The 20,812-nt window shown below is 44.8% G+C and overlaps 1 protein-coding gene across 3 annotated transcripts in view; it reads right to left on the bottom strand.

The window, feature by feature from the left end:
* Nucleotides 1-1,840, bottom strand: part of RHOJ (ras homolog family member J) — a 55,853-nt gene extending 54,013 nt beyond the window's left edge. For all 3 annotated transcript variants that reach the window (XM_075712053.1, XM_075712054.1, XM_075712055.1), the window contains exon 1: nt 1,663-1,840. In XM_075712053.1, the coding sequence (XP_075568168.1) occupies nt 1,663-1,840 (178 nt within the window). The remainder of the gene's footprint in view (nt 1-1,662) is intronic.
* Between the last annotated feature and the right edge of the window lie 18,972 nt (nt 1,841-20,812).

Here is a 20,812-nt window from a genome sequence, read left to right as displayed (position 1 = left end):
CCTGCAGCTGGGTAGGGAGGAGAAACTCAGAACGGTGTCCCCACCGAGTGCCAGCCTGCCTGGCTGGCATCAGCACCCGTGTGCATGTACACATATGTGCCCCTCCTGCTCACACCAAAACCACCCAGCCTGCAGGACCATGCATCTGGTACCGGCTGTCATAAGGGTCTTTCCATATGCAGAGGTATTCGCAGGGCATGGGAGAGAGTGAAAGGCAGTGGGTGCTGGGACTGACATATTGCTGGGAAGCAAGTCTGTAAAGGACGAGCAGATCTCATCTTATCATGGGAAAGTGGGTGCTGTTGCAATATAAGACATAAATTCATGCAGCCAGGCTTCCTTAGGGGTTTTGGCTCATGGAAGTACTTACTTCTACCATGCAATATTCTTGTATCTTGTCTGGGTAAAGGTTTTTTTCTAAAATGGTCATTTAATCTATCTGGGGGGAAGGGTAGAGGAAAGAGAGTGTTGCTTGCATTAGAAGTGACGCTGCCCACTCTTGTGGAGGAAAAGGTCTTCACATTTCCATGGATCAGATTCTGCAATTACACAGCTTTCTTGTTTGGCCAGTTCATCTGCTAAACCTGACATGAAGCCAGAATGAAAACAGAGATTTTCCCATTACAGAATACCAAATCTATGATAAGCCACGCCATGAAAATTCCATTTTTAAGGAGGTGGGGAGAGAATGAGGGAAACTCCAACTGCTGCTGCAAGATAGCAATGAGTTTTGCAGTGCTTCTAGAATCTGTTTTTCAGGGATCTCATAAACAACAACAACAACAACTGTAAGCCAAAGGAGCAGTGAGAGAAAAAAAACAGCTGAATTTGAGATAGGAAAATTTAAGCAGAATTCTGAGCAACAGTTTTAGCCTATCACACTATCTGAATGATAACTTTGGACACAGCTGGGTAAAGTAAGTAATTGCTACAGAAAGAGGCCTGTGAATATTGTACTTAATCTGTGGGTCTGTTTGGCACAGCGATGCAGTGAACACCATCAATGATCTTGATTATGGTTGTATTTTTTTCTTATACTACAAATTCCCTCACTATAAAGTACTCAAACCAGTCATCACTTCTGCTTTCCCTACCATCAGGTTATAGTATTAAAATGCATTTATAGATGGAGTAACAAATGTCTCTGAAAGGACAGTTATATTCTGACAGCACTGAAAGAGGCTATGCTGGTTTTCTCAAAGATTACTCCATAAATAGGATATAAATTTATGCATCATTTCCCATAAGGCAAAAGATCACTGGTAGCTTATATTTTTATGTATATATTTAGTCTTCATCATAACTGCAGTCTGTGAAGTTCAGAACTTCAGAATTTCAAAACCAAAGCAAGAATACAAATCAATGGAGGCTGAATTCTATTTGTTGTCCCAAAAATCCAGTAGATTTAATTGCATCCCTAACGTTGCTTATTTGCTAAAACCAAAATAAAAATTGGAAGCAAACAAATACATTCTCTGAATAAATCCTGCATTGCCCCAATTGTACGAGCTGCCACCTAAGATGCCTGGCTAGCATGCAGGCCCAAATGACATTCCTGGGCAAGAAGTAATCCATGCATCCTCTCCTCTCCTTGATCTTCCTTTACCTCCCACCTGGCCCTCCTGCACTCTCAGTTAAATTTCTTTCAAAGCACTTTCTTACCTGCATAGTGGTCAAACACAGTGGGGACATACTCCTCTGGGAAGGCATCATTGGCATAACTCATCAGCAAACAGGTTTTTCCAACTGCACCATCCCCAACCACCACGCATTTTAACATCTTCTTCGTGTTATTGCTGCTCCCGTCAGTGCAGTTGTCATCTTCTTCCTTGCAGTTCATTCTTGCTGCTGCTGCCGCTGCCGCTGCTCTTGCTGCTCCCAGGACTTCCAAGTGCACATGAAGGAAAAATGAAGTGCGATTGTATTGACTTTTCCTGAGTTTGGAGGTGGGGGGGGGGGGGGGGGGCAGCAAATCTCAAACTCAGGAAATCATACTAATGTTTCCAGGCTGTCACAGCCGCTTCTAACAATTACCAGATCAGTCAAGAGAATCATCGAGGTGAATAAATTAAATATACAGAGAGGAATATCATAAAAAAGTGATCTGTCCTTTCTCGTTCGTCTGAGTCAGGAAATCCTCATCCTGCCCTGGAGTTCTCAGTATTTATTGCGACTTAAAAAATATCAGCAGCCTGCGGCTTTGATTCGCGTCTCCTTTCCTCCAGCTTGGCTGCAGGAATCAGGGATTCCTGTTAAATCCACTCCATTTTCCATTTCATTTCTAACATGGAGGAGAGCCTGGAGGTTTTTAATGGAGTTTTTCCTTTCTTTCTCCAGCTTGCTGTGTGTCAGGAAATCATGGGTTTCCTGCTGAATTCCATATTAGGATCAGTGGGCTTGTGAAGGGCTGCAAACAATGGGAGCTCTGTGTGTATTTGTACTTTAGAGGAACTCTGCCAGGACATGGAGAAAGAAAAACACTAGAGGTCTCTCTGCAGACCGAAGTTTTTAGGTTTCCTGCTCCATCCCACGCTCAAGCTGCTCTCCAGGCTGCCGACACCGAGACTGGCGAGGAGGATATCGGAGAGGTTGTGAAAGACATGGGTGTTGGACCTACATGGCCAGGCGGGGTATGGGGAGGCTGCGAGCTGTGCCCCTGTCTCAGGGTTGTCTGTTGTTCGCAGGCGCGATCTCCTCTGATCTCGGGATAGGTATTGTCTTACATTTGGGAGGGGAAGGTGGGAGATGGAAGGGCAGACAGGAGGTATAATGGGTAGGTAGAGTTTAATGTCAACTTTCTCTGTGTCTATAGCTCTTTCAAGAACTTCATTAGAAATAAGGAATAATTGATTTTTCAATTCAGGCACTCAGAAAGTATCTCTTGCATTTCCCCTCATCCACCCAAAAAACAAAAACGAGGGATTCCCCCCCACCCCCTCCCCCCAGTGTAAACATGTAAACACAGACAGAGATAGAGAGAAAAAAGAGGAATTAAGAGCTACAGGAATTTAAAAAAAATTAAAAACCCCAAACCACCGCATAGCAGTCTGTGGAAAACCAGCTTTGAACTGCATGATTCCTGCCCCCTTGTCTGTTTTGTTCCGGCGTTTCACGTGCTTCTTAAGTCTTCTCTCAATTTAACTATATACCACTCTGTATGCACATGAAGGGACAAACTCCCTGCTCCTTCTACAGGAAAGATTTTTCAGTTTCCAGCAGAAATGAACCAGACATTAACATAAAACCCAGTACAGCAGCCCAACACATCCTGCTGGCTGCATTTCCCTTCCATAAGACTTGAAGGCTTTGAAAGGGGGAAACAACGGGGGAAGCACACCAGTGCTAAATGCTTCCCCCACCTTGCTTATGCCTGGCTAGAAAGAAATTCCCAAAAGCACACACAGGCTTAGAGCGATGCATACCTGGAAGTGTAAAGACCAACACAGCCTTAAAAAGGAACTGTCTTAGCCGCAAACTGCATGAGTGAAGAAAAACTCAACCTTAATAATGAACCTCCTTAGCCCCAAACTGCATATCCTTCAATGTTTGCAGTGAAAGGGCTCAGCAGACCCATTCACAGTCTCCCTTGGACAGGCTAAGCCCCATGTCTGTCAGAGCTCTTCGGTGATTTAACTGTATACTGGATCAGCTCTCAACACCTTCCCCGAGAGCTGGTAAATGGATAAAACATGTGAACAAGGCTGAACAAGGTTCTTCTGTTTACCTGGAGAGCCCCAGGTCTTCATTTGCCATCTCTTGTCAGGAGTTTTGGTCATTCAGTTATTTGTGCACCATGCCCTATGTTCTTCATCTTCTTCATGTCCTCCTCCCTGTTGACAACAGGGATCTTAGTAGGCAGTGTTAGGCCCAGCACCACACCCACTATCACAGGGCATCACTAAAGGGTTTCCCCAGTTAGGAGTTCAGGTGGCATCCTCTTAGCTTCAAAACTATAGCCCAAGGTTTATCCAACAAAACTTGTGAGCTCTGGGCACCTAAACCACCATTCTCCAAGTATTTACTCTGCTGATCATTTCCACCATCAGCAGCACAGCTGGGTCATCCTGGGGGGCATCAATTTTTACAGGGTTTTGTTCTTTAAGCTTCTTTCTTGTTGCAATGGGGGCAAAGGCCAAGCTTGTGCCTCTGTTTGGTTATTACATAGCTGAGTAGGTGCACTGATACCCCGTATGCCTTTGCTTCCCAACCTAGTGACCTTGTTGCCAAATATATGAGTAAGTGCATGCTGTTGCAAGGTAACAACAGAGCCTGAGAAAGCAAAAAAATCCAGTAATTCATGGTTCAGTTCCCCATTGCATCTATCAAACAACAGCAACTGCCATCTCATTTCCCATTTTACACAGGCATAATCTATTGGCAAGCTTTTTCAATGACAGTTAAGGCAAGCCTTAATGCTAGTTAAGCCAGATTTAGGCCTACAACAAAATCCCCGTGGCTCATTCCTCCATGCTCAGCAGGGCTGTGTTGCTTTGACCATAAAGCTGGGCAAGTCTCAGCAGAACTGTGTCAACCTCAATTTTTTTGCAAGAGGTTGAACAATGAAATTCCCTTGCTGTCTCTAGAGGCTTTAAGATACTTTTTTCTCCTCTCCACCTTTTTTTAAAGGGTCTTTCAGAATTGCTTAAAGGGGTTAGCTTTTGTGATACTCACACTATCAATGGCCTGAACCTGCAAAGATGCAGACCCTTCCAATTCTAAGCTCTGACATATGGGAAGCCTTGTGGGGAACCTCTTTTAGTTAAGATGCACCAATAAAAGAACTTACATCCCTTAGCATGCATGATGGAAGTGCAGCTACACTGTTAGAGCCTATCTAAAGGCTTGCCTGGAAGAGGCCAACAGGATGAGTTTTTCTTGAAGGTGAGGAAGGTTGACATCTTGCCTGTACAACTCAAATTCAGTGCTACATTTTTGCTTTACCTATATAAGTGATACATACAGCTTTAGAGGAGTTATGATAAAGTTATAATATAAGACCCGGACTGGTCTGGATTAAAAACATGTTTTCTTTAATCTCATTACTTTAACTTGGTTTGGCATCATTTAGATCAGCTGGACCAAAGCATCTTAAGAGCTGGTTTAATTGCAACAAAGTATAATCACATTGTTTTACACTTTTCTCTCAGGAGACTGAGACAATGTTAACCCCTCTGCTGCTCTGGGGTTGTACCTTCTACTTGCGAAGTTGGCCCTGAATCTGCTGTGTGAATTAACATCCAGTCCCATCATCTAGCAGTCTAGCAAAGTTTCAGGCAATCCTGTTACAGTTTACAAAAGATTTCTTAACCTGCAAATTGCAAGTCTCAATGCTTTAGGTTAAGCTGACCCTTCTGCAGCTGCCGTGCAAGTATCAGCTCCCCTAAGACTGCTTCTGCACAACAGAGCTGCCTACGAGCCCCAGCGTGGAAATCACAAGGTTATTGGTAATGATTAGCAAAGCTCAGAAGGTCTGGTGATTTAATCTGGATCTAGGGCTTTTTTTGCTCTTTCACTAATCAGGTTAGAAATGGTCAGACTTGCTCAAAGATCTCAGCCTTTCCCATCTCACAAATCCAGTAAGAGCAGGCTGGTTCCAAGCCACGAAGTTTGGAAAGACATGGCTGAAGTAAAAACGTGAACCCAACTGGTCTGAATGCTTGGAAAGCTTGTTTAAATGCATGTGGTTCTCTGGTATCCAACCCAGTTTGTTTCATACTTGCTTTACAAGCTTCTAGCCAAGACCACCATGGCAAGAAGGGAGGCTAAAAGAGACCGTAATAGATAAGGGCAGGTGCTATTAGCACTGTGGAGTGAAGATGTCACCTGAGGCACTTTCTTGCAAAGTTTTTTAAGCAAAGAGCTCTGCTCTAGATGAAGTGCCTCTGACCTTTTGTTAATTAACGAACTAACTGGCAGCAGATCTATTCCTGGGACTGCAGAGTATGTCCAACTCCCACACATCTGTGTGAAGCATCAGCTTCATCTTCATCAGCACAGGTCTGACAGGGCTGTCCCTCGAGCTGCTTCCTTGGGGATTAGCAAGTTCAAGGCTGGTGCGAGAAATTCTGGTGAAAAGAACTGTAGGAGATGAAGGACTTGCAAATTTGTTAATTAGCTCTGCAATGAGCAATATGTTTGCCAATTAACTCTACTCTATATTTCTCTGCAGGTTTGCAGAGGGAAAAAAAGGCTATGATGCTGTGTCACGCTTTCCCTGCTCTCTTCATAGAATCACAGAATGGTTTGAGTCGAAAGGGACCTTTAACGGTCATCTAGTCCAAACCCCTGCAGTGAGCAGGGACGTCTTCAACTAGATCAGGTTGCTCAGAGCCCCGTCCAACCTGACCTTGAATGTTTTCAGGGATGGGGCATCTACCACCTCTCTGGGAAACCTGTTCCTCTTCCCCTGGCCAACCACGCCGCTCCCATGTTCCTCCCCGGTGCCTCCTGCAATGCAGTGATCTTGCTTTGTGCAACCTTATGACCTTAAAACTTGAAAGCCAGAGGAATTTTCTCCATTAACTGTTTTCCTCACCAGACATGACTGCTTGCTTTTGATAGAGCCCTCATCTTTCCTTAGGCCTTGTCCTCCTAAATCCTCTCCTTCATCATCCCTTGGCCTAAACTGAGCAGATCTGTCTCTTCATTCTCACCCATAAGAGGCTGCTACATGGTGTGGGGGATTCTGAAGGTGACTGTACTACCGTGAAAATCTTCTCCCCACTTCTCGCTGCTAGAAACAGCCTTGTCCAGCCTCCCTCCTTCCACCTACCAGAGCTGATGTGGGAATGAGGTTTCTAGCACTGCTACTGAACTGTAAATTGACTTCAGCAAATTTTCTCACATTTTTTCTTATCCTTTGTCTAATCTGTTTCAATTGTCAGAGCTTTTTAAGGCAGGGATTGTGTCCATATTGGAATGAGCATAGCAGAACCATATTAAGCCTATCACTGTGCTGTTCAAAACCAGGTTTCCCTGGCCATCAGGTTAAGGACCTTTCCTGAACTATGATACGGTAAGAGACAGACCCTTGCAGTTAAATGAATTTGGGACTTCAAGACACCCCTACAGTCATATCAATTCTCAGAGGATCCTCCTGAAGCCCTTGTCCTAGATAAAGCAGCCTTGGGGTGGCTCCTCTTTGTTCTTGGGTTGCCTGTATGGCCCTTCACATTGGGCTAAGAATAATTGAAATCAGGGCACAGTATCCTTATTCCCTCCATCCCCTCTTCCCCTTCCTTGCTGGCAGCCCCATTCATCAGCCTCCCACCCCAGTGAAGTGGTCATTGAGACCTCAAGTGAATTTGATATATTGAAAAACAGAAACAGCAAATGAAGGAGGAAAAATAACAGTTCAACAGTGACCACAGGAGGGGTGGAAGTGCTCTGTGTGAAGCTTTTTTAGAGGCAGTTTGCTGAAGGGCAGGTGCTGAGATTCAGTTTTGAGGCTTGTTGAGTGAGAACAAGCCTCTCTACAGCCATCACACACCATCAGTCATGTTGCCATCATCACCACCACCATGGTGGTCCATGCCAGCAGCAGGGAGTTCCCTGTTTGATGTTGCTGCCATGAATGAATATAATTAGTGTCATTGGGTTTCCCTTTGGAAAGATGAGCTTATAAAACAAATGACTTTTGGGAGATGAGGTTAAGCAAAGGATGATTCACATCCTGTCCATCAGAGTACCCTCTTGCTTCCCAGAGACAGCTGTGATATAATGATAATTTCACATGGTGTATTTGTGTGTTCGTGAATGGGAAGAGCTGTTTTCAAGTAGGAGAGATGATGATCAGCTTGCTACCTTACAGTTCACTCTGCATCACTGACTGTAGATAGTGCTGTATTACTTACCCATCCATACAGGTGGTGGTACCTGTCCAGGCTCTGTATTTCCAGCTGTTCTGTTCATAGGTGTTTGTATTTGGACTTTGAGGATGAGTTTTCTTTGGAGGTGTGAAAGGTGCCTCTGGATGGTGGATATGTGCATCTGGCAGATAGTCTGGTGTGTCCCTCTGTTTGCATCAGGGTTCTCTCATTTCCTTCCAGAAAATTGCTAGCTGTTGCCTCTGCCTTCTCTCCTTTCTGGTTTCGTTCTTGCATGTCTGTCTCGTTATATTTTTTTTTCTCTTCTCTTCTCTTCTCTTCTCTTCTCTTCTCTTCTCTTCTCTTCTCTTCTCTTCTCTTCTCTTCTCTTCTCTTCTCTTCTCTTCTCTTCTCTTCTCTTCTCTTCTCTTCTCTTCTCTTCTCTTCTCTTCTCTTCTCTCTCTTCTCTTCTCTTCTCTTCTCTTCTCTTCTCTTCTCTTCTCTTCTCTTCTCTCTTCTCTTCTCTTCTCTTCTCTTCCCTTCCCTTCCCTTCCCTTCCCTTCCCTTCCCTTCCCTTCCCTTCCCTTCCCTTCCCTTCCCTTCCCTTCCCTTCCCTTCCCTTCCCTTCCCTTCCCTTCCCTTCCCTTCCCTTCCCTTCCCTTCCCTTCCCTTCCCTTCCCTTCCCTTCCCTTCCCTTCCCTTCCCTTCTCGTCGCTGCCCCTCGCTGCCCCTCGCTGCCCCTCGCTGCCCCTCGCTGCCCCTCGCCTCGCCTCTCCCTTCTCTCTCTCCTTCTCCCTAGAGTAGAGCTGATGTCTGACAAAAGGTGTTTACCACTCTCCCTATGACAGTGGAGAGAAGTGGACTTAGGTAAGCATTCAGCCTGGGATTAGCATAGCAGGAAAAATATTACTTTAGTCAGTTTCTTTCTCCCTACCTATGGTGTTTTCCATAGAGAATTTTTTTCTAAATTACATTTATTTTAGGATGAGCAATACAGCAGGAGGTTAAACAAGGGGGAAACTCATCTATGCCTCTTCTGCATCTTGAAATGGCATTTGCCTCTGCAGATGGTGGACTGCTGGGAATCTAAAAGGGCTGCAATCAGGAAATCAAGCTGCACTGAGGGCACCAAAATTGTGATCAATTAGCACTGTGCGTGCATCCACTCAGTGAGGTCATTAAAGGGACAAATCTATTTTGTTCACCCTCTGAGTAATGCTTGGGACATAATCTGCAATTTCTTTAAAATCAGAGAAACTTCCCCAAGTTAGATGTGACCGAATGTAACATCTCCAATCAGGGGGAAAAGTTTGTGTCTAAAAACATGCCAGTTGGAATCTGTAGGTTTTCAGCTTCCCCCTTTTCAGGCCAAATTGCCAGCTGGCTTTATCGTTGAAATGAACACACGGCTGATTCATAAAACATTCATGCAGAGTTTTTACTCTCTTGGAAAGAAGAGAGCAGGCTGCTTCCAGGGAGGGGAATGTGCTTTTGTGCTTCATGTGATCTTTCTGCCTCGCTCAAAAATAAGCAGAAGGCTGGCGCTGCCTCCACATTCCAGGAGCAGGCAGATGGGAGGAGACCAAGGTGGAAAGCAAAGGGATGTCAAGATTGCGATGGGTACTTTTTCTGCAGTGTCTCCTTGCTGAGCCTATTCTCAGCAAAGCCTTGTGGCAAAGGCACTGCAATGAGACCTGGGAGCACCCCTTTTCCAAACCTGCTGCTCAGACTTGCACAAGCAGAGCAGATTATTTAAGTGATGCCCTTACCTCATATGTAAAAGAAGAATTTTCTTCTGTCTCTCTGTACTGCTAACCTTCAGGGCCGGGACCAGCTCCTGCATGTTTGAAGGACGTGGGTCCACGGACAGAGCTAAACCAACTTGGTGATTGTCACCAAGAAAGTGTTTGGTCTCACCTCATAGTGAGCTTGTTAAAGGACAAAATGTGTAGGAAACTCTTCGACTCTTTTTTTTTTTCCCCTTCATGTTGGTTTTCTTCTGTCTGAACTCCCCCAACTTGCTATAGGGACAGCATGGGCTTTCTACGAGTGACAGAGCTATGGGAGGAGTGCTGGTAGCAGCAGGTTACTTTGCTCCTTTTGTAGCAATTATTCATTGCCAAATCATCCTCTTGCTTCAAAGGTGACTGGGTGTGGTGGTAAAACAATTGAGGAATGTGGGCACCCTACCTACCCTACCTGAAATGTATGCTCAAAATTGCGTGAGGCCTAAGGTTAGAGCATCAGGTCAATGCCTTAGGACCTACAAGTACCTGAACATGCAATGGAAGGAGGAGGGAGAGGTGGAAAAATAGTCCCAAGTCTTAATTTGCAGTGTCTGCTGGCTACTCACAGGTAATTTTTGCAGCCACAGCAAATACAAGGGACTTCTTGGCAGCTCACCACTGGAGGAAAGAGGGATCAGAGTGTGTGTGTGGATGGGCTGATAACTCAGCTCAGTGGCTGGTAATCTGTCTGCCCTAACGAACAGCATGCCAAGATTTTCTTGTGGCCAAAAGCCATCAGACACATATCGAGTGCTTTGGGCCATTGGAGAAGGGGTAGATGAGGGCTCCAGGGAGTGGCTGCAGTGATTCTCCAGAGCTTCCTGCAGAGGGGGACAACCAGATGTCATCGTCGTCAGCAGGTCCTTGTGGCTCAGTCTCTCCCCACCATGGAGGTTCATGTTACTGACCCAATGCCACTAGCACTGCCCTGCATCCCTCCTCAGCTGTCTGTGAAGGGTTTACAAATTGCACCTAGCTTCAGGCCCGCAGCCTGGGGTCTCTGAGCTCATGCCATGGAAATGTGTTCCTATGCTCTCTGAAGCCTATACCCTGTTCTTTCCAAGAGGCCTATGCAGGCTTTGCAGTGCTCAGTACAGCTTTTGCTGCAGGTGACACAGCTGTTGATGTACCTGTGCTAATGTATTTGGTTTGTGTGTGGCAACAGCCTGCAGTCACAGCTTTGCAGATGTGCCACGGTAGGCATTCCTCGTTCTCAGGCTGATCCAGAAACTCTTTCACCCACCTCTGCCTCCTCTTTCTCATCGCTGTCTGGCTCATTCCTCCTCTGAGAGGGCACTGACGTCTTTCAGTAGGAAGCTCTGCTTAGTTAGCAGTGGCTATTTGTTAAATTTAAGCATAGTGTGTCATTGGGGAACTGTGACTTAAATACTGCAGCATGGTGCTCTGCTCTGCACTGTGCTGCAATCAAGTGATGCAGCCCCATGAAGCTTTAAGGGTCAGGGCTCCATTTCCCTGCTCCCCCCTTCTCCCATGGTGGCACATTTATGTAAAATGAGCCTGGCTGCACATTTGCCACCGTCTCAGAGCTGTCTGGGTTTGCTTCCACTGTCTGCCATTAAATGGCAAGGACTCCCTGTGGGGTTGTTTTCCTTAGTTCAGAAGCACTTGAGAGCATGTTGTCTTAATGAAAGTGTATTTTGCAATGGTGATATCTCAAGAGATTTAGCGGGTAAAGCTGACTCCTAAGAACTTCCAATTCTGTTTGACTGCATTGGAGTCAAAGGTCCTGTAATGCATCAGGGAGGCTGTGGAGTCTCCATCCTCGGAGGTATTCAAAAGTTGTCCGGACATAGTCCTGGACAACCAGCTCTAGGGGGCCCTCCTTCAGCAGACAGGTTGGACCAGATGACCTCCAGAGGTCCCTGCCAACCTCAGCTACTCTGTGATTCTGTGGTCAGGTGCACCATGCAGCTTGACCTCTTCCTCTGTCCAGTGAAGTACAATGAAGTGCCATGCATATGTATTTTGTATGCCTCTTCCCACATGTACCTCTGAGGATCAGCACTGCAGCATATTTCAAGAATTTGTACAGAGCCCTCCAGTCACAAAGGAAATAATGACTTTTCTATCATTAGGATCTCATGAATATCATTGTTTCTGTCAAAGCAAATATGATGTAGACTACAACTACAGTGAATAATATGGGGATCAGTTCCCAGTGAACTATTATTGACTGAGCTTGACTCCAACATAACGTCTTTGCTGTCTTCATGACATATTTGGTAACAGTCAGATACACGTTGCTGTTTGTTACAGCAAATGTCTAGGAGGTGATCGGGAAGATTCGTTCTCTTTCTTGTCTCTCTGATTTGCACCCTGCAGGCATCAGACCTGATTATTTAGATTGTGCTGGGAAGAACCCTACATTTTTGGATATGTGGAGAAGTACGTAACTTCTCCTCCTTGCCTGTGAAAGTGGCTTTTGGGCAGACGCCTCCATGTCCTCTCTCCAGAGGGGATGAGTACAGTATGGAGATAAACAGATGTCAGGAAACAAGTGGGTTTATTTAACATATGAAGCAAAACATTAGAGGAACTAACTTGAAAACAGCCAGCAGCTGATAAGCATCTGTAATTTAAACTTCAGGCTTCTTTGATAGACTTTGCTCATCAGTGACAGGAGCAGAACAGCCCCAATTTACGTGCTTTAACTAATGCAGGCGATCTGGAGACAGTCTGCTCTCAGTAGGCATCACCCAGTAGGACTTTTTCTTGGAAAAGCTTTTCCCAAAGCCCTGGGCCTGCTGTGCTCATCTGAGCCCTGTGACCATATGTTGCACTGGCTTTTGTCAGGGGACCCAGCTGTGAAGCCTTCCTTTTGTCACAGACTGACTTCTTTTTCCACTCAGGCATCCAAGCAGCCTGAGAGCACACTGCTGCAGGAACCACTCTGTAATCATACCCTCCAGACCAATTAATCTTTAATGCCTTGGCCACAAAGCTTGTGATGACGGTGAAGCACAGACATGCTCTCGTGTCCAGTCCTGAGCCTACCAGCCTTCGTCGCCATCGTCAGCTGAGCTGAGAGCCCCATGTGGCAGGTGCTGTTTAGGTACACAATAGCAGAGAAGCCTGATGGCTTCCAAAATTTCAATCCTTCCTGTCCTCTCTGAAGGTCTGCCAGCCATATCTCAGTCCTACCTGAGAAGGGAAAGCACTGGAGTCCTGGAAGATGTTATGTCTTTCCCACTGTCACAGGTGAGAGCCCTCTCCTTTGGCGGCAAATGAACATCAGGAATAAGGTGCTTCATTTCAGCCTGTTACCATTACACTGTTTGAAATGCTCCAGTGATTTTTAATCCTTCCTGTAGATCATCTTCAGAGCTTCATCCACTTTCAAAATGGCCATTGAGACCGATTTTGCTGCGTTAGTTATTGGATAAATAATATAAATAATAACCCCCAGTTAAAGTAATTCACTAAACATCTGAGTAATGGCATAGTGCTTAAATACATTTGTCCTCTTTCTTAGATGTCTTGAGCACTGTTAATTTGTTTACCAGACTGGAAGTACAGCTCAGATTGCCACTACACAATCCAATACCTCTTTCAATTTCATCTAGACCATCTTGGGCCATATCTTGGTTATTGGTGGGAAAAAACAAAAAACAGACAAAGAAAAAACAAAAGAAAAAAAAAGGAAAAAAAAGAAAAAAAAAAGAGGAAATTTATTTTATAGGTTTTCCCAGAGAAGGAGCTGTCAAGCTCCTCAGAAAATCTGTCCCCATGAGATTTCCCAACTTTTTTGACCAGTTCAGTTATCAGTCCTTTTCCAAATTTGCACTGAGGTAAAGGTGATTGGAAAACAGTCCATTGGGAAATCATATGAGAGTGGGTTCATATGACAGATCTTTCTGTGACTTGTCATGCTGTGAATAGCAGAGCAACAGCCTTTCAGCCCTAAACCATGCCACTGCCTGCCTCACTTTTGATGGAACTGAGGTGAATGAGTGCTTGTGGAAACAAGGAAAAAGTTAACTAGTGCTTTTTATCCCAGTAAAAGGTCTGGTTTGTGTTCTTATTCAATGTTTGCATAATATCTTAATTTAAGTGCCATCCTCTTATTGTGGCCCCTGCTCCAATTGCTCTGTGCTGGCATGTAGGATTTGCATTCAGCAGTGCTTGGAGGACTGCAGTGGAAACGTGCTCCTGTTACATTAAGTATTGTACAAAGGTACAGTGAAACTCAGCATCCCCAGCCTCATGGCATTTGCAGTCTAAAGGTGCAAATGACAGTAGGGGAACCAGAAGGGAAAGAGTTGTCCAGCTGACGTGTGAGGTAGTGGTGTTGCTAGAAATAGCACCCCATGCCCTTGACTCATAAATCAGTGGTTATCTCCTGCTAAGTTAAATGCCTTCAAGTCACGTGCTGTGCCTACAGCAGGTTGCTTTGAACGCAAGACCGGGGCCACACTAGCTGTTTATAGGATTTTCCTGCTGTGGGATCTGTCACTCTGCAGTATTTGTGGAGAACTGAGTGTAAGGTGCTAAAACTGTCCTCTGGGTGCCACTTAGTTGCAGGGCAGACAACCCATGGGCTCAGGCTGGGACTCCTCCAAGTGTCTTCATAACAGCAGAGATGTTTGTTTGGAAATGTCACTTGGAAAAGTATATTCCCTCTCCTGGCCCAGCTGTATCAAAGACTGTATAGACATAAGCAATGAAAATTGGATGACACAGGGGCCTTTCCTTAGTTCATCTCTTTCATCCTCCTGTTGTTGCCTGTCCCTGTTGAGACCATCCCTGTTGGCTTGGCTTGAATTTGAATTCGAAGTTGCTGCATCACATGGCTCACACCAGCTGCAGCTGTTCTGCCCCAGGGGGCAAAGTCCAATTCTGGACACTTCCCTGCAACTGAATTTCCTTGGCTGGCAAGTCCCTGGGCTCCCAGCCAACACAAAGCTGTTTGGGAACCAACAGGTTGGCAAATCTTGTGTTTTCACAAGAGTGGATTCAACATGGGCTTGAAACCCAAGAGGGTATAACAATATAACTATCAGATCGTCTCAGGTGCACAACCACATCCCATCTCTTCTCCTGCCTTCCAGAGTGTAGAACCCACATTTACGTCTGAGCAGGACAGATCTGCTCGGGCAAATAACTTCACATAACCATGAGGTTACCTCTTGCAATAGGCAGCTGCTCACAGCTGTTGTTTCCCACTGTGGATACATACAGCTTTGTTTTTATGATGCAGGGGAAAAACTTCGGCTTTCAAACCCTAACAAGCTATTTGCTTTGCCTTCTCTGTCTCTTCACACAGCTGACCTCTGTGTCCAACCGCGAAGGCATTTTCTGGTTTAAGAGTACTGTTGAGCAGAGTGCCAGCAGGTGATATCCCAGCCTCTCCTGCCATTCTGTAATTAGCAGCCCCAAACATGGAGCAGTGTCTGACCCTTTGACATTTTCACTAAGGCTTTTATTAATTTGACACTAGTTTTCATAGCAACTCACCAGGGAGCTGTAACAAACATTCAGCTGTACCTGACAGAAAATGGCGGGTTTATCTGCTCAAAAGGTTATACTGAGCATCAGAGGCCAACTGTGGTTTGAATCCTGGGGAACGCTCCAACTATTTGATGGAAAAAACATGGAGAATTAAAGTGGTAACATTACAATTTAAAAGCAGGATTTGTGTCACCTTGGACTACCAAGCTCTGTTATGGTGGTCCTTCAAAACTCCTAGTCTCTGGGGAGCAGGCAGTCAGGAGACTTTTAACACTCCTAATGTCACTGTTCCTGGGGGGACACTGCCTTGTCACCTGTAAACTAACTTAAAATGAAGGGTTGTTTCATTCATTAGTTGATTGAGAATTTTTTCATCTTCTGAATTGAGCTTTTCCATTGTTCCCATGAAAAACCATTCTCAGTGCTCTTGTGATCCCTTTGCTCCTGCTCTGCCCACTTCTGGTGCGAGCACACTGTTGCATAGTAATGCTTGGACACTTCAAATTGTCTTTTTTTTTTTGGCCAGACACTGTGATGATGGCCACAGTATATGCAAGTTTGGGTATTGGGTTTTTTTGGTGGACTTATACTTTTGGTTTCACGTGGTGTTTTGTCTCAGGGTCTTTTACCCTAATGCAATTCGCAATTTGATGGCAGTGTTCACCCACTGTATGCTCTATCTGGACAAGGGGATATCCTTTCATCCTTTCCTTGACAAACTTGAAGTGCTCTGTTGGAATATACTTCTTCATTCACAGGGAGTCTCTTGACTTTACCCCAGATTCCAGCCATGATGTGGTTGCTACAATCGAGGACTCCGTCCTCCCCATATTGATTCTTCACTCTTCAGTAATTTACAGCCTCTTCTGTCTTTTCTGTTGTTGTTGCCCAGTTTGCAAACACCTCCTTCATCTGTTTCCCCTTGGGCGTGGAAGGGGGTATTATTCAACATGAAAGCATCATTCAGTGCTGTATAGTGGCTCAGCATTGTACAGTACGAGCCTCTGTCCAACAGTGGATAATGTATAACATTAACTAATTCGTTTTACACATCCCTTGCAAGGCTCACATTTGCCACCCACCTGCTGAAGGTGGCTTTAAGGTATCCATTGTACTACCCACATTTTCACCTGTTCTTGGCTCATACCTTGGTTCTTCTGCCTACAAATTTCTCCTCCAGCATAAATGAAAACCTCTGACTCTTTCATCCTCAGGCTATTGCTCTGTGATGTTTATCCTCTGAATCCTGAGTAAAACCTTGATGGTTTCTGAAAAGCTTTGGATGCACTGGACAGTTAGGTGACACACCAGGTCAGTTATCAGCATGTGTTTAAGAAGTACTGTAGTTGTTAATGCTGCATTCCCCCTATGCAGATTTAATGGTGGTGGCCCCAAATCTGTACATCCTGTATTTTTACTATTGTTGAACAGATAAATCTTCCTTTTAAATTCTCTTGAAAACTCCTTAGCTTCTGTCTCAGATCCACTTAAGATCTCAGTGAAGCTTCCATAAAACGGCTTGGATTTGAGACGGGAGTTCCTTTCTCTCTCACACCCTATGGGACAGCATATATGACTATGTGTGCCTGTTAACTGCAAGTGGTCTTACAGTGATCTTCAGCTCACTAACACCTGCTGCTATTCTGGCGAGTAGGTAAATAGGCCCATGCTGCTATTCTTCCCTGGTTGCTTCCATTTGCAGTGAGGTGTAATGTGAGGGACTGCACCTTGCACTCATTTGCAGAGCAAAATCATTCCTAGGTGTAGGCAAGTTTGGGATGAAGGAAAGGACAAAGAACATCCAGACATCATAAAGCAGCAATCTGTGTCCAAAGCATACCCAGATGTGGTTTCACAGCTGCCAGCAGAGAGGGGTAGCCAGCCATGTAGACAACAGCTGTATTGCCAAGGAACAAAATTACAGAACCAGATGTTCCTCTTGCAAGTACATTACACTGAACTTGGCAGATGAGTACAGTAGCTGCCAGGTACATCTCTTACTTGGTCATAGGTAAAGATCCTTCTACCAGGGAATGTGGAGGAAAAAGACCACACAGAATATCCTCATCAAAATATTATAGTTGAAACATTAACTTCTGCTGAACCAAAAAGATTTGGGAGCTCCATAGCAACCTTCACATCTTGTTTGAAGGATGATGTTGTTTACTACCAGGCATGAAGTGAGAAACTTACAGTAATTGAAGCCAAGTGCTTTCAAGGTATTTGTTACTGAAAGGTGACTAAGAGGCTGATATAATTTTTATAGCAACCACAGTTGTTTGTGGGTGCTGTTGTAGTTCTCAGCTAAGGCTGCAAGTGAGAAGGAGAGCTTCTGGTTCTGTCTCTAAAGTAAATACCAGGAGTTAGGGTTTCTGAGGACATGTTTATGCTGCAGCCATGTCCGCAACACAGAGTGGTAGAGACAGACCCAATCTAGCTTTAAACTATCCAGCCGGGTGTGAGTAGAGACTAGCCACTGCAGTGCAGAGCGCCTTCATCAACTCACTGCTTGTATATCTGTCTTCATAAGAAAATTTTGAAGCCTGATGTTGCCTGTATTGCTGTCTAGAGCTAACATTGCTAGGGTCCAGGGTACTCTGCAATGGCAGCATGTCGACACATAGGACCAGATTTATGCCAACTAGTGGGATGCAATTCATAAAAGTGCCTGGCCTGGGGGTCTGGCTGTGGTGTTGCCAGCAGAGAATGACTGGTACCTCCTTAGGGAGATCCACCCCTCCAAAGACCCCAGACACCCCTGTAAGTATTTATCTAGTGAGAGCTTAGATGACTGAATCTTTGGAAATAGGTAATACTAGCATCTCTGAGATAACTGGAGAGGTAATCCATGTCTTCTGTCTCTTTAGTCATCTTTCTTAAACTTTCTGAATTTGATCCTTCTCTCCTGGGACTCTCAAGTTGCAAAACCACTTCTTTCTTTAAGTACTTCCTATTTAATAACCAAAGAAACTAACAATAGCCTAAATCCTTCTGCCAAATAAATCTCTCAGTAAGGAACTTACCCCTAAAAATTACTTTGGCCCAACATTTCCCATGCGTAATATTAAACTCACTCCTGCACCATCAACAAATTTAAGATCTGACATCTCAGGGATTGCAACAGAGCTCAGAAAAGCTACAGATTGTAAATGAAACTTTCAGATCATACTGAAGGATTTCTTTGTTTCTGGTCACATCTAGTTCATGGCCCCCACCACTCATCTGCAGCTGAGGGAGGCAAAAAGTCATGTTAAAAACTGTGGGTTTTGGAGCAAGAACGCACCACGCTGCTTACACATTTTCCAGGGACTTAGGGACAGCAAGTTTCTCTCCCCACCTAGTGGTCATTAAAAGACTTTTAACAGAGCAGTAGCCTAAACCAGGGGGCCTAACAATCCTCTGTGAGTGATGCATTTTGCATTTTTTCCATGCCAGCACGGGAAGGAGATGGCTGCTCCCTTTGGTGTAGATTATCTAGCTGAGATGAAAGCAGAGCAGAGGATTTCTGGAGGATTCCCTTTGTTTCCAATACACTCTTAATCAAAATATGATGAGGGTAAGAAACTGAACTCATGGTAGGAAATTATTGTAACAAATGATCGGGCAGTGGCCGCTAATTTTTCTTTCCTCTGTAATCCTCCTTCTGTGGGTTTTGCGGTGAGTGAGAACAACTTTGAAATATGACAGGAACAGAAACATCTTCATTGCTTATCAGCTTGTTTGGCCTGGCTGTGGTTAATTCTTTCTGCAAACAATGTGACACTGGGATGAAGACAAGGGAAGAAGAACATGAAATTAAAATGAATATGGATGTTAAGCAAAGCTGATACTGACTTGTATAAATTTGAATAAAGGAGCTAGGAGAGTAAGCAGTGAAAGCAAATGGAGTTGCCTGAATTCTTCCCATTCCAGTGCCCTAAGGTGTTATCAGTAACACGGCAAAAATATATATGAAGCAAAAATGTGGTTGTAATATTAACACAAGACATTCTACTACCTTCCCTGAGACTACTCACACAAACACAGCCTGTGGGACTGTTAAATGGGGAGTGGTTCTTTTTGGGAAAGCAGTGCTTTTTTTTCTACTCCCCTTTTAGAGTGGGTCATGAAACACAGCAAAGAGAGCAGCCCCAGCGGTAGCTCATGCTGACTCAGGGTTACCCACGGATGGCTCCCTGCCTCAGTGCTAGATATCCCTTGTCATGTTTTCCAGTGCTTCATTGTAGTTTTATTATTCTGTAACTGTGAAATGAGGGTGATGATATTTTTCTTTCTGTGAATAAAACTTGGAAAATGAAAGCTGAAAAGTATAATTAAAGACTGCAACTGCATCAAAAGTGCTGGCTGAGGCTTATTATTTGCAGGACAGCTCGGGCATCCTTCCCTCCAGCTAGGCACATGCAGGTGAGAGACGGTGGCTGAGTCCTCCGGTCCTGCATGTGCAGGCAGGGCCGGTGCAGGGGTCCCAGCTCATGCTGCTGTCGTTTCCCCCAACAGACAAACTTCCCAGAGGGCCCTTATAAAAAATCCCTGGAGCTTAAGGCTGCACTGACCTTTTTGTCCTTTACCTCTGAATGCAGACCCAGGTGACTTGTGGGGATGCTGGGTGGAAGAGGGACTCAGAGGCTGCTCACTTGTGGTGCTGCTCCACCATCTCACCTGAGATACCCATTTCATCCCTTGCTGATGAGCCTTCCCCTCCTGCACACTAATAAAGCCTTTTAAGTGACATATGAACTGCTCTGAGCTCTAGAAGATTGGGACAAGCTTCCCTGGAGAGGAGACAGACGTTTCCTCTCTTAGAAAAGGGGCCCCATGGACTGCCTTGTCTATCTGACTGAGTTTGTTTTTAATAAATCTCTAAAGTAGGAAGGGAATCTGAAAGCCCCATGGCACCATGGAAAGGGATCAAATTGTCCTGTGGCTCAGGTGAGGAGGAGAAAAAAGTCTGGCAGAGGGTTTCCACATGTGACACCACCTTTTTGAAAGGTATGGTGGGATGAGTTTGGGATGGAAAAAGTGCAAGTTATACTTCTTCCTTATCTCAAAGCTAGTTATTATTTTCTCCACTTGACTCTACAGGGACCTTTCATGCTGTGCCTTACAGTGGTATAATAAAGCAGATGGAAAGAAATGTGCGCCTTCCCTCTAGCTCTCTTATCAATACCTCTGTACAACAGTAAATAACAGGAAAACAGAGCTTGCTTGTCAATGCAACCAGCTGCTGTTGCTTTCTTTAAACATACAGTCATATATTTATTGCTGACTTTTCTGAAATAAATAACAGCATGGGACAGGGCTGTGGACACACTGTCTTACCTAAATAAGATCTTAGTGACAGACAATGTTAGATATCTTGGGTTTTTTTAATTTTTATTTTCAGTAGTTGTTTCCTTTTCAGAGGGTGCCAGAGAAGCTAGTCAAAGGCAGAGTAGGTCAATAATTAATCTCAAATTAGGTTAGGTTGACAGCTAACCCTAATTTACACCTTGACATATGGAAGGTATATTTATAGGGGTATGTAGTTGATGATGCATCATTGGTCTGGCACAGCTCTGTAAGCATGGTAGGGGAGTGCATCCCCTTCCCCATCAGCACCGCGCTTCCTGCCCCCTGCCTGGGCACAGCCTCTGCTTGAGCAGACATCACACTCACATCCTGCCCTCCTTGGCGGGTACGACCTTCTTAACTGGGGCCATCTGCATGTTCCTGAAGTTTTACTTTCCATCATTAACAAGATTAATGGAAATA

This window comes from Pelecanus crispus, chromosome 6 (assembly GCF_030463565.1).
Source record: "Pelecanus crispus isolate bPelCri1 chromosome 6, bPelCri1.pri, whole genome shotgun sequence".
NCBI lineage: Eukaryota > Metazoa > Chordata > Aves > Pelecaniformes > Pelecanidae > Pelecanus > Pelecanus crispus.
This window is presented reverse-complemented; position numbering and strand designations above follow the sequence as displayed.